Source organism: Tetrao urogallus (genome assembly GCF_951394365.1).
Source record: "Tetrao urogallus genome assembly, chromosome: 19".
Taxonomy (NCBI): Eukaryota; Metazoa; Chordata; class Aves; order Galliformes; family Phasianidae; genus Tetrao; species Tetrao urogallus.
The window spans coordinates 10,098,669-10,112,990 of NC_136832.1; the positions used below are offsets into that span (position 1 = coordinate 10,098,669).

Genomic DNA, 14,322 nt, shown 5'->3' on the forward strand with positions numbered 1-14,322 from the left:
GTGAGTCTGGTCACACTGAACTGCTGCCCCAGCCATTGCCAGGGGTCAGCATGTTTTCTACAGATCCCTTCGTTTTCTGCTTAGTAGAGCAAAATACATATTTTTGCATTAGGATTTGGTGTACTGCAAGTATGTTTACAGTGTGACGGTAACTGTTGAAAGCTGAAACATCAAAGGAGTCAACAAGGAGTAATTCCAGTGAAGTTGTATACAAAGGTCACAGTCATTCCAGAGAGTGATGCTTTTAAACTGCTTTGAACTGTCCCTGAAAAACCTACTGAGTGTATTTATAAAGCAGATGTGTATATTAGAGCCTTCACCTGCACCCCAGACTTAAATCTGCTGTCTTATGGTATCTCTGACTTCTCCAAAGAGTTTGGGCACCTTTTTTCACCAAGAGGTTTGCTCAGTGCTGTGCCTCAGCCCCCTGCTTGCTGTCTTCCTTGCCAGGTGCTGTGCAAGCAGAGGTGCTTCCGTGTTTCTTGAACAGAAATGGAGGCAGAAGAGGTGAAGAGTCGTCAGGCTTCTGGAAACGTTTGCCTGTCTTACCAGGAGTTATTGCATTGTTTTGAAACACCACTGGTCGTGAGCTATGTGCTGGTGAGGGCCTTGCATGATCAGGAGAGATGTTCTGATTTTTGAGCACAGCTCTTCATTTTCTGTCTGCAGAAAATTCCTGCCTGGGCAAATTTCCACAATAAAGAGAAAAATTATCATAGAGAGAGAATGTCAATGGCAGTCCTTAATCACTAAGTGTGGAAGGGTCACTTTATAGCCGAACAGGGAAGGCTGCAGAACAGCTTCAGAGCTATTGGGAACAGGGCCAAAATTAGACTCAGAGCATCAGCAACAGTCTGAAAAGAAGTGTTTACAAGGCTTATATATTTTATAACCTCTTGTTGTACAGTTTATGGTTTACAATGGCTGCAAGGAAATTGGATCGGTTTTGTTTTACTTGCCAAATAAAGCAAATGTCAAAATAGTCAATATAAAATGTATTCTAATTTGGCTGAGTTAAAACAGCCAGTATGCAGTGGAATAATTGAATGTTACATTAATGCCTCCTAGTAAAAACCACCTGTCTGTTGCCAGCTCTGCTCCCATGCCCACCATGTGATTTAGAGATAACTTTTACACCACCAGCCTGATCATTCAAAGCATCTTTCATGTCTGTTTTTTACTCTGATTATTTATTATTCAATATATTTTTTAAGAAATAGAAATATATATAAGGGTGCACCCTGGAAATATTTCATTATTATGGGACACGCATGGTACTCGAGAAGCCTTTTCTAATACTATATCAGCAATGTAGTAAGTTACTCAAGTTTAATGTTTGTGGAAGACTGTAGTCACAAGTAACCTCTTATTTTTACATCACCATAGAGAGATGCAATTACGGCTGTAGCCAGTTTGCCATTTTATTCTGTGTGGATGAATTCTGACAGGAGCAGCAATGAGTTGCTCTGCTACTGTGAGTGCTGAGATCAAAGTGGTGAGCAGTGCAGAATGGAGCTCTGTGGAGATCCGGCTCTTAGGCTGGTCAGGTATTTGTGCTGTTCTCTTCAGTTGCTGGCTAGCTTTGTAAAACAACTTTAAATCAAAATGTTGTGCTTGAGTCCTTCTGAGCAATTAACTCTGAGTATAAACTAAACATGTATAAACCAAACATGAAAAACACAGCGCTGAGCTTCTACACAGCAAACATGTCTGCTGAGGAGAGCTCCTTACAGGGGGAGGTTTTAGTTTTTATACCAACAGTGTTTGCTCTGCTGGTCCTTGATGCAGGTTACTGATTGCCATCAGTGGAGGCTCATCAGAGCTTTGTTCTGTGTCAGAAGTTTGACCTCTGCAGCTTGCTACTTGGCAGAACATTGCTTCCTTTCTGTGCCGACGGGTTATGGCTCACATCAGAGCTGCACAAGGGGAGGCTTTGTTTGATATTCTTACTGGACTGCATGTGTTATTTTCTGGCCACTTCTTGGTGTTCCATACTGCAGGCATCTGTCTTACTGGTCTCTAATGGCTGCAGCAGCACATCCCAGCAAGGATGGCACACTGTGCTGTTCTGAAAGGCTTCAAGCTACCTTTACTGCTTTTTCTGTCCAAATCCTGTGACAGGCCCTTGGCATTAATGACAGCCTGGAGAAATGCCTTTGCAGACTCCTGTCCTGGGAAGCTGCTACTAAAGAGCCGTTCCTGTTGACCTAAGTCACCAGTGAGCACTCAGTGCGAGTACCCGCAGTTCCTCGCACTGTGATGCATGCGGCCTCCAGTACTAATAATGCCAGTTCTGCATGTGACTGCATTTTTGGTACAGTGGATAGTGGTCCCACAGGAGAGGTGCCAGTAACAGGCCATTCACCTGGCCTTTGGCATGCTTCTGTTTCATCCAGCCTGCAAGTCAGTGACTGCAGTGTGCGTGTCGGGCCCTGCAGGAATACACATCAGCAGCATGTAAGCAGTGTCTCAGGGCTCAGACCGTCTCTGGCTCAGGCTCTGCCTGGGCTGGCAGGGGGCTGCTGTGCAGTGTCCCCTTCTTCGCCAGTCCACTTGCAGCTGGATCAGCTCCTGTGAGCCCGGCGCTGACCTTCGCTTGCTTTGCCCCATGACTCCCGTGGCAGCTGCAGCTCCTGCGCTGTGTGCGGCCCTTTGGGAGCTGCTGAGCACCACCACCACCGCCGGGCTGCGGCCGTTTGTCAGCTGCGAGCAGATGTCAGTCAGCGCTGCTGAAGGGTGCTTTGCAGTGACAGACATAATTGCACTTAACTTCGTGTGTGGATGTTATCAATCTGTGACAAATACTTTGGGAAATGGAGCGCTCTGATTGCGGATGATGTGTCACAGGCGTTCAATCTTCCTCTTGGAGAGACTGGGGTTCAGTCACAACTTTTACTTGTTGATGTCAGGCTTTGAAAATGTCGATTGTCACTGACCCCGAGAGCCGTGTGGGGCTGTGAGCTGCAGCTGGGAGGAGGAAGAGGCGTCGTTGTGCTGTGTGGCCATGGCGGGGCCTGGGCTGCTCCTAGCCTGCAGGGTGAGCCCACAGCGAGGGGCTGGGCTGCTGCTGCTAGGGCCCAGAGTCTCCATCACCAAGCAGAGAAGTCAGGTTTTCAGGTTGATTTATTAATGGTGTTTGAACTTTGTCCTGAGGGCTTGGAAAGCGATCTGTGTGTGGCTGCCTGCTGCAGGATGATGATGTGCAAGAGGCAGCAGCTAATAAAGCAGCCGTGTGCCCTGCCTCAGTGGCACGCCAGCCCCACTCTGTGCAGCGGGGGAACTGCAGGCAAGGAAGCCTCTGCTTTCCCTGGTTTGTAAGTAGCAACAATAATATTTAGAAGTAACAGCGTTAACTTTTTCTTGAAGACATTTAGAGCAGTTTTCTTGGAGACTCTGTAGAGGAGAAAGTTCCGAGGTTTCAGCGCTTGCCTGTTCCAGTGAGGAGCACAGCCAGGACTTCAGGAAGCTGCCATTGAGCAAGGACAGCCCCCACTGGCAGCCTGGTAGCCGGGGTCTGCCTCAGTCCCTCATCTGAATGAAACACTGCCACACACAGAGGTAGATGGCTTTGATTTGACTGGAAGCCATTCAGAAACCTGCCTGAGAGAGCTCTGTCAGTCCAGTCCTCTACAAAGTCTTTCTTTCTGGGTGGAGATGCATTTTTCTGATAAGTTCTACTCTAGAGCTCTTTTGATGAAACTAATTTGCTGTTAATAAAATATATTATTTGATTTGAATGCTCAGATCACTTAAATCGTGAAATATTCTTGTTTTTAAATTATTTACCCTGTTACAGACCAAGGGTGGCATCGCAGGCTGCGGATAAAAAGCAATGAGGCAGGTGTTCAGTTGAACCTTGGAGGAAGTGTCTGCCACAGACCCGCTGCCGTAGCAGCAGTGAGAAGCAAACGTGAAGGCAGAAGTTGTGTGGTGTGTGCACGCTGTGCGAGCCTGGACCCGGTACCCTGTTTAACTGGGTGAGCAGCACTGGCATACATTGATCCAGAGTCTGCTTCCCATAAGGAATTTGCTATGAAGCTGCACTGACCGTATGGCTTGCATCCAACTCAGCTGGATGAAGACGTGCAAAAATTGGTTGCAGTCCAGTATGTTTTAGTGGCAGAAAACGATGATTAGGAAAAAATGTTTGAACAGTATGAGTGGTTTCCAGGCACAAGATTCCCTTGCAGCACTTGAGAAAGAAGGACATTTTCTGCAGTTGCGAGAAGTATGATTAATTTAGCTGATTTTGAGGATGCATTGAAAAATTTTGGGGAGTGCTCTGTGTGAAGAGGCTTCAATATCCTTAGAATCATTTTTCTTTATAGAGCTCTGCTCCTGGTGTAGTAATATTCCTAAAGGCATGTTTTCTTTAGGGTGTAGCATAGGGTCATTAAATATGAACCAAAGGTATTCATTCACAGAAGCTGTGTTCTCAGTTGTTAAATAAGCCCAGTGGGGGAATTTGAGCATTTTTTCCCCTAAAACTTGTATGTTGTTTCCTATTTAATATGATCTCTGCCACTGTTGATTTGTAATCTGTGCTTTCACCCCAAAGTGCATGGGGTTGTGTTCAGATACTTCCTTCTTTAAATCAATCACTTTCACCATTTTCAAAAACACGTTTCGAGTTTATTGCTTTTAGTAAAGTGTTTGGACTGTCATTATTTATTACTGGCAAAGTGCTGACGATGTGCTCTTCCCAGATGAGTCTTTACAGGGGTATTTGCTGGGCACGGTGCGGGGCCGCGTGCTGGTGGTGCGGGGCAGTGTGGGACTTGGCTTGGCGCGGTCCCGGGCTCCGTTCTGATTGATTTGGTGGAATTTAAAGTGCTAGCCTGGAAAACCTGTGCTGCACATAATGTATCTTTTTGGATGATTTCTGCTGCTTTGCAATTCTACCCTACTGCTTCATTACCGAAGAGTTCATGGCCCCGGGAGCACGGTGCGGGCTGCAGAAGGCTGTGCCGCTCCACCCGGAGCGCCGCTGCATGAGCTGCAGCCGGAAGGCTGAGAGCTCGGTGCCGTCCTCTGCCCGTAACAGTTTAATGGGCTACAGGTCAGACTTTCAAGCAGCATAAATTAAACTTGTTGGTCTTTTTCTATTTGGCAGCAGTTCCATCCTGGTTGCTTATAGTCTCTGAACTAAGTTGATCTCTGTACAGAGAAGCTGCAGCAGCTTCATTCACGTCGAGCCGTGCGTCCTGGCTGCCGGTCTGCGGCTCCATGCGGCCCCAGGGCTGTGGTTGTGGCACGGGACGCCAAGCCCTGCAGTCCCAGGGTGCGGGCACGCAGCGTGCTGCCTTGGGCAGGGTGCAGGACGGGCTTCCTCCTCGCTGCTGAGATGAAGTGGTTGAATGTGAAAGTGGAAAGAATCGTTCACTCCCTTCTTCATTCTCTCACGCGTTCGGGCTTTTATAAAATTTTAATCTGGCTCCACCAGTTCTCATTGATTTTTGGGAAACAGGATATTTTAGTAGCTTGGAATGAGATGAAATGCTTGCAAAGCCCATATGGTGCTTGTTTTAGGCAAAGGGTCAGCAAGGTTTTAGAAAGTATTTAAATATTTGGTTTACACGATTAGAATAGATTGTCTGGAATGGAGTCCATTACCCGAGGTGGTTCCTGCCGCGCAGTTTTGTTTTTCACTGCAGTTCTTTGGGGTATGAGGTAGGTGTTCTGGCAGTGCAGGGCCTGAGCACCGTAAAAGTTAAGGGCTGTGAAGAAATGCTGTAGATGGGGTTCTGGACGCCACCAGAGCCATAGGTGTCTGTTGTGGCGCTTTTTGCAAGCCACAGTTTGGAAAATCCATTCTGGTCAAGTGAGCAGTGGTGCAGATGGCCTCCGACCCTGCAGTGAAGCACCCACAGGGCGTTGCTTATAAGCAGGCTTTTCCTCTACCCACAGGCAAGGCTTTCAAATGGGATTTGTGTTTCTTGAGAAGTACAGCCCGACTGATTCCTTGTAGGTGTGTTTTTGTCTTCAGCTTTGAATGTTCTTAATCTTTCTGTCCTCGATTTTTCACGATCTTTGCATAATCCATCCATTAGGGAAGATAAGCTGTTTATTTTGGGCTATTCCTGTGGGGCTTTGCAGTACCTGCAGTGCCGTTCTCAGGTTCGCCCAGAAGGCACTGCTGAGAGAGGGGCATCGGCGCGGTGCGCACCCGGGTCTGGGGCTGCCGTTCGTGCTCTGTGCGGGCCGATGTGGGGCGGCTTCCGAGCTGCTGCCTGATCTCTGCTGCCTTCATCTCATCCAGTTGGAGACCAAACGCCTGCCATTGTTCCTCTGCTACGTGTTGTTGATATTTTTATATGAATTATGGAGCATCCTTTGATATCTGGAATTTCCCCTTATGCTCTTTTGTTACTTTTTATGAGTACTTTCTCCCGAACTTCAAAAGCAGTTTATCACCTTCGCGCAGACAGTCCCTGATCGCTGGTTTGGAGCTGTTGGCCATTCCTGGACCTGTTTTATGTGTTTCTCTCTAGAAACATTAAAAAAGGGCCATGATGTATGCAGACCTCAGACCTTTTTTGCTTGCATCCAAAGAGCCTCTCATCATGTGCTGCTTCTGGTGCTGCTGCATGTAGATGCTTTCTATTGGTTTAAAAAATAAAAGAAAGACTAAAAGTAAGAGAGCAGTTAAATCTAACCCGGTCTGAATTGTGGTGGTGTGGCTGTTTCTTCCTAAATCACCTGGAAATTATACGCAGTATATAACACGAATTTTTAATCCCTCCCTTGACCTGTGCAGGAGCAGTGTGTGTTCCTGCAGTGGGCACTGCCTGCCCTCCTGTCCTCCTTCTTCTGCTGCTGTGGGACAGCAGCTCCGCACCCCCTGCTTTTGTGCAAGGGGAGGGCAGAAATCACTTTTTTGGTAGTCCAAAACGAAAAATAATTGGCACTAGGATAATTCACGCGAGTTGCCATTCCTTGACATTAGAGATTCCACTGAAGTACTCATAATTACTGTTAATATCTTTCAGTGGAAACTTTCTCAGTGAGCGAGCACTGGCGAAGCAGTATTTAACGGTGCTGCTGGCATGATAAGAATGCAAATAAGCGTTATTAGCCTAATGATTCTGCTGTCACCGTGGCTGTGCAGCAGCAGTGTTGTGAATATGTCATGCAGCACCCGTGAATTTGGAAAGTGTGTCAAAACACAACTTCAATTAGTTTGCTCTAATTATGGCTCTAGAGAGTTCATATTATATTGCTTCTCGCTAACAGGACACACACAGCAGGTGAAGGGCCGGTGTGGGAGGCAGGAGGGAGCCGGGGCCAGGAGCATCCTGGGCACCTCGCAGCACACGGCCCTGCAGGGGGCTCTGGGCACAGCCTTCCGTTGGCTCCAAGAAACCGCCTGGGAGCATCCCTTGGTGCTGGGAGCATCCCTTGGTGCTGAGATGGAGATCTGAGGAACGTTTGCTCTGACAAAGGAGCAGGGAACACAGGGGCAGCCATGGTGCCGTGGGCTCTGCCCCGTGTGGCATGAGCGCGTTCAGCTCTGCAGCATTGGGGAGATGCTCTTATGCTCGTAGGTGAGCAGCTGGTGAGGGGTTAAAGCAGTAATTGTTTAAATCTTTCAGGCTTTCCTCCCGGTTCTGTGGTAATTTGATGAAGAACTTCACCCTAATTAAATATTCAAATTAGGAATAAGTGTCAATATGGCTTCCCATTGCCTGGAATGATGATTAATTGTATTCAAAACTCTAGTGGCCGCTGTAATCTAAACCAAACCGTTGTTCTTGATTATTTCTGCAACGCATTTACCATGTTTTTGTTTTAAAATTTAAACTAGTAATTGATTTGCCATATGCCGCAGAGCTGCACATACTTTCACGATATGTGTTTAGGAACTTGGGGACTCTGTAATTGGGATTTTCTTGCTTTTCAAAGGCAGCCTCTCTTTTTCCTTTTTTTTTTTTTTTTTTTTTTTTTTTCTTCTACAATGCAAAATGATTTGGCTTTCACAATGCATAAGGAAAATGCATTATGCAATCAACTTACTGGGTAGAAGTTATATCGATCTTGGCCAAAGTTTGCATTAATTTAAAATAGATTAGATTTTGTCTCCCATTTTTTCCCTACAATGTCATGCCTTTAAAGAAGAGGAGGAGAGGGAGGGAACCGATGTCATTGCAGCAGTCCTTGCCTCTGTCTCTCGGCCATGGCCCCACACAGCACAGCCAGGGAGAGGCGATGAAACGCCGCAGTGCTGCCGAGCAGAGCGCTGCAGGCTGAGCACCCACACAGCGCTCGCATGGTTGTGGCTCTGGGCCGGCAGCAGTGCTGGGCTGGGCGCCTGGTGCTGGTTGGCCAGCAGGAACTGCACATACAGGAGGGAGGAGCCTCTTGCAGCAGGTGCTGGATGAACTTCTAAAATACTCTGCTTAGAAATTGACCTTTTCCAAATAGATCTGCTCTGCTTACGTGCGGAGTGTTTGCTACTGCTTTGTTCAGGTATGACGAAATTCATCCTCGGTACCAGCAAGAGACTTTCAGAAGATCTTTCTATTGGCTGTTCTGATGCCTCAGAAAGTGCTTTTGGATGCTGTTATTAAAAGAAAAACAAAACGAACAAAAAACCCGAACAGATGAGGAGCCTGCAGTGCCCGCAGGCAGCACTCTTGTGGTTTATAGCACGTCTGTGACAAACTGCCTCTGCTGGCAGAGCCCCGTACAGATTCTGTTTTAACAGAATACTGTTTGCTAAATTTGAAATTATTTTCACACCACCTTTCTTGTTAGAAATAGCTCTGGGAAGAACAGCAAATTCAAACTGATTTTTGCTTTTTCTTATTTTATCCACGCTGTTCACCATCAGCCACATCAAGATCTGAAAATATGTGGTTCTTCACAAAATCTGGCTTCTTAATAAGGCAGACAGTTTCCAGATGATTTGCTCAAAAGATAAAACCCGCTGCTGAGAGCATGGGTCTGATTCCTCCTGGATAATATCCAGGGCTCCTGCAGCTGCAGCACAGAGCGCTGGGTTCCCTGGCAGTGGGCAGTGCTGGGCACCTGCAGGTGGGCAGCTCTGCTGGGTGAGGTGATGGCCACTGAATTTGCACTTGTGCCACACTGAGCCCTGCTACGAGCGTTGTCATTGCACATGGCGATGTGATCCAGACGATGAATGATGATGTTTTACAAAAGTTCACGCGGACCTGAGATCAGTGTTAGAAAAACACAAGTTTGAGTTGCAGGGCACGCTTGCTGCTGCCTGCAGCAAGGGTGATGGGTAGCATTTGGCTGCTCTGCAGAGGGACAGGGAGCAGGCAGCCCACCTGGGACTCCTCGGGAGCCACCTCGGCCAATGGGAGCATCTTCTGCTCTGCAGTAACTTTGTCTCCCTTTCTCTTCTTCAGGCATATCTCACTGACGCTTCCTGCTAGCTTTCGAGGCAAAAGTCACAGCCGCCTGGACTTGGAGCACCAGCACTCAAACCTGTATGCCATATCAGGTAAGCTGGCGCACGCCGTGGTTTCTCTGCTTCTCAGTAACTAGAAGGTTAACCAAGTTAAAGCAGACTTGTTTGCATGAATGGCAGGTGGGTGGTGTCTCTGAAATGCACCCCAGATCTGTGCAGGTGCCATTGAAGCACTGAGCACCAGGAATGCAGAGGGACCACAAAAAAAACCACCTGGGCAGGAGTGTTGTTAGTAGTGAGTGTTACTGACTGAGGAGATGGCAGCCGTCAGCGAGGGATGCAGCTGCCCACAGTGACTCCAGGTGAGAGCTCTGGTGAAAGCAGCGCTGGCACAAACTTTGCTTCTCAGCTTTTTTATGACCTTCACTGGTGAGTTGTGTCAGACATCTCAGCTCATGTCCTGGGAGGCTCATCCTGCATTGCAAAGAGGAGTTTTCATACACGCAGTTCTTTGCTATGTGCCAACATACTTATGAAAAACAAGTGATGTTAGGGCAAATTTGAAATCAGATGTGGAGGTGAAGTTAGAAAGAAATTAGAATACAGGTTGTTCTGCTCTCCATTTGCTAATCCAGGCTGGTATGCTAATGCTGGAGATGGTGATAGCTTCCAGATGCTGATGTGGAACTGCCTATGAATATTTTTGCTGGTTTTTATTTTTACATAGTCTGTAGGGGAGATGTGTGTTTAAATAGCGTGCTGAGGCTCAAGCCCAAACCTCTGCCTATGTGGGTATAGGTAATTTTTTACTGTGCTTTAGGACCACATGGTGGCTTTGTTTTGGAACTGAGGTCCCCGTTGAGCTGTCCCTGACAGCTCTGCTCTTCTGAAAAGGTTCTGCCTTGAAGTGGTGATTCCTTGGAAGATGAGAATGCTGAGGACTGCAGCATGCTTCTGGGGCCCAGCACAAAGAGGCAGGGATACTCTAGAGAGCTGTGCTTCAGAGTCTCTCACTCCTGCAAGTGCTGAGAGCTCTGCACTCTGGAAGCTATTCACAAAGCACAGCAAAAGGACTTTGGGTTCTGCAGACTAAAGAGGAGTGTTACGTGCAGCTGTTGCACAGGAGTACATTTCACCTGCCTGTCCTCTTATGGGGCTGTCTTTTACTCTAGTTCAGCTAAGCAGTGCGGGAGATTTTTCTTTAAAATTAATTATTTTTGAGCACTGTTACACCTGAACAAATATTGTTATAGCCATAGTAGAAACACACTTGGTAGCAGTTTTCTCTTTGTTACAACATTTTTGCAAGAGGAGAAATACTTGCTTTAGACCTGACTGTCAAAATCTAATGAAAGTGAGCTCCATTTACCTGGCTGGAATGGATTCTCAGGACAGCTTGGAAACCCAGAAGCAGCAGCAGTGGATTTGGTGGGCTGTACAGTAAGTGCTGCTTGTGCAGGATCATAGAAGATGGTGGCAAAAATGTTCCATTCACAGGTCCTTTCCATTAATAGTGAGTGGCACTTCTTACATGGGAACATGGCATTAATTCATGTACCATAATCAAAGGGTTATTTAAGAGGTAATCTCTGACTGAAACTGCAGCTTCAGGTTCCTAAATAGACAGAATATAACAGTGGCATAATTCTTGTCAGTACTCGTTTTTCTTGTTACCTTCCTGCCCTAATAGGTTTAGAAATGTAAGGGGAAGCATGCTCTGTTCTCATGCTCACGAGGCCATCCTGCACAGAGGATGGCAGAGCTGTGTTTTCTCTTCTGATGCGGCATCAAAAGCACTGGTGGAAGCAGCGCTTCCGCTTGAGAGTTGCTGGGCATGACTGCCTCTGGGACTGCCTCTGCTTGCAGCATGAGCAGCCTGGAAAAACAACCCGTTCTGCAAATATCTGGAATGTCTTACAGGATAGTTATAGGCATAGCATAAAACAGACCTACAAAACTAGGCATGGCATCATTTGCACAGACATTTCACTCAAAGTGCATGGCTGGGTTTGTTCCCCCACACTGCAAGTTCTCTGCCAGGCACGTTGTTAGACGAGTTGTTGTGCATACCGTGGTGTAATGGCTATTGCAGCTGGGGGACAATTCTGTGGAAACGCTTTTGTCATGCGAAACATCCTTTGTGTTGGCAGGGATCTTCGTTTGCACCTCTGGACCGCTGCAGCCTTGTCAGCAGCTGTGATGAGGTGCTGGGACAATTCCCTCTGCGTACTTAAACCTAACCGAGGCAGATCAACCCCAAGGCATGTGGTGGAAACCATTCAGAAGTTTCCTGTTGTGTAGGAGCAATTCTCAGCCAGTCCCTTTTATCCGTGCTGCAGTGTTGGTTCTCACTGCAGTGCCATGGCAACAGGACATTTAGGAGCGCTTCCGCACTGCTGCCCTGAGTGCTCCCAGGCCAGGGTCTGGGGGGGAACCCGGCGGTGCAGGGAGGTGGGGGGGGAGCGGTGGGGAGCAGGCCTTGCTGACGTGCACCCGAGCTGCTGGCTCCCTCTCTTGGCTCCTGGCGAAATGGAAGGCTCCTGGCTGAAGGAAACAAAAGCCATTATGGGCAGCCTCTTATCTCCTAGATCTGGTGTCGCCTTGGTCTGAACTGTGGTAAGAAGGGGATGGGATATTTAGAGAGAGCTGCAGAGGAGCTGAAGGTCTGTGGTGTGGGCTCAGCGTTGTCCCGGCACGTGACACTGGGGAGGACTCGGCCTGTTGTGGTGAGTGAGGGGAGCAGCCTGCCCTGTGTCTCAACATATGGGTTGGTAGAAATTGCCATATCCCCACTGGAACCGTCCTATACTCCTCTGTGCATATAATGTGATTACTGTTGCAGAGTTGGAGTCGAGGAAATAATGGCCCTGAAAGCAGTAATTACAGTTTTGGCCATCCTGGTGTCATTTCCAGTCTCTGCAGTTGATCATGGGTGGCCAGGGGATGTCCTGGCTGCACCACAGATGATGAACCTGCCCTTGGCAGGATGCTGAGGGGAGGCCCACACCTCCAAGTGTGCAACGCAGAACTGCTGCAGGAGGAGCTGCAATAGACCTGATGCTGCTGGGATTGTGGTGCTGCAAGGATGCGCAGTGCTGAGGGCTGACAGGTGTAATATGCATGTTCCAATGGGCAGCAGCTGGAAGAAGAACAAGGCTGCTCTAGGCAGTCCTATCAGCAGGCACTGCTTGGTATTTCACAGGACAGACTTTCTTCATGGCCTTCAGCTTAATTAAGATGTGACTACATACTGCCTTCATTTCAGGCTGTGGCATCATCCGGCTGCATACTGCTTTGTCTTACTGGAGCCACAAGGATGGAGGGAGAAGGGAGCACTCACAGGCAGCTGCTGATGTTAACACATAGGGAAAATTCCTGAATGAAGTGAAAAATTATTTATAATAATGGTACTCAAATAGAAGGGAAATAAGTCACTTTAAGGGTATATAAATTTTTATGATAGTATATAAACAGCCATAGCTTGCCTTGTCTCCCATCTATCCCTGCAGAGAATGAGGGCAACATCTAGCATAAAGAAAAATATAGTAAGAAAACAAAGAAATGAATGGGAAGAGCTGGAGGATTGATCGCTTGGTGTATTTGTATATCCTGATGTAAGAGGTGCTGCTGACAGGTGGCCAGGTTTCTTCTGTACAGAACCATGTGTGTGCTGTCAGGGCGGTGCGAGCAGCCTTGTTCCGATTGATGAATTGCCTGCTTTCTTGATTAAACCTTCCGTCACTTAAGAAACAAAAAGGCTGTGTTTGGATGGCAGAGTGGGACACGTCAAAAAAATCTGTCTGCTTTACCTTTGTGCAGATGTTGGGCACAGACTGTAACATGTATTATTAAAATGAATGTGGCATTTACTGTGCATTATTTCTTTCCTGGGAGAAAGGACCTGTAAATTATATGCTAATAATCAGCTTTAACCCTTTCAGAAACCAAGAGATGCAGCAGTGTGAATATTCTTGCAGGCCTCGCTAATTGGATGGTCCTTAATGCCACTGCAGCTCTCTGAAGTTAATCACAGTGTGTGTCAGGGCAGGATGCCACTGTCTCGAGAGTCTCACCTGCAGGAAGTGCTGTGCTGTGTGAGTGCCAGCGAGCAAAGCGTGGCGGTGGATGCTGCGCTGCCGGGGCTGTGCCAGGGGCAGCAGTGCAGGCCTGCTGGCAGGGCAGGCTGTGACCGCAGCTCCCAACTTCCTGCACCGCTCCAGGTTTGGTTTTGCTTGAGTTGCTTTGACCTGCAAGCTGGGCATACGTGATCAAGTTGCCATCTCAAGAAAAGAATTAGGGGTGGAACGAGGCCTTAGCATTCCTTTTGGAGCACGTGGCGGGACGTTGTTGGACACTAGCTGCTGAGCTTGCAGAATGAGGTTCCAACCTGCTCAGCCATGGGCTCTGTCTGGCCCCGTGCCTCCCGCTGTGCAGTTCCTTGCTCGTGGGGGGATGAGGCCCCTGCTGGCACTGTGCGTGCCCTGCCGGCAGCCCCAGCTCTGCTGTGAGGCTTTCTGCTGCTGGCTCCTGAGTCCTGCTACAAGGGGGTGTCTGTGGGTTCTGCTGCCCATTCTGACTGCCTCATATACAATGTCTCTGTGTACCTTCTGGAGTTTGATGCACTCAGACTGTCAAGACAGAAATTGCATTGCATGAACTGCCCCATCAGAATATGTGTGTACAAAATAAATAGAGCCTCTTTGACCAATCTTGTATTTGAAACAAGTGCACAAATGTTCAAATGCTGCTCCAGCTCTCACCTTTTGGTCAGGAACCTGACTTCCATCATGTCACCCTCTGCTTCTGCAGTTTGCTGCTCTGGCATTGCCTGGAGGTAACAAGGTGATCTGCTACCCTTGGATGTGACCAAGTTTTATTTATTTTGAGCATTTAAATACAGAAGCTGCACTGAAAAAAGGCAACACAAACAGTATACTTTGCTGCCT

The 14,322-nt window shown here is 47.7% G+C and overlaps 1 protein-coding gene across 1 annotated transcript in view; it reads left to right on the forward strand.

Moving 5' to 3' along the window:
• The window catches only part of MVB12B (multivesicular body subunit 12B), a gene marked incomplete at both ends in the record, with an annotated part of 45,163 nt that overhangs the window by 16,206 nt on the left and 14,635 nt on the right, over positions 1-14,322 (forward strand). The window contains one exon of the mRNA XM_079544750.1: positions 9,375-9,469. Within this exon, the coding sequence (XP_079400876.1) occupies positions 9,375-9,469 (95 nt within the window). The remainder of the gene's footprint in view (positions 1-9,374; positions 9,470-14,322) is intronic.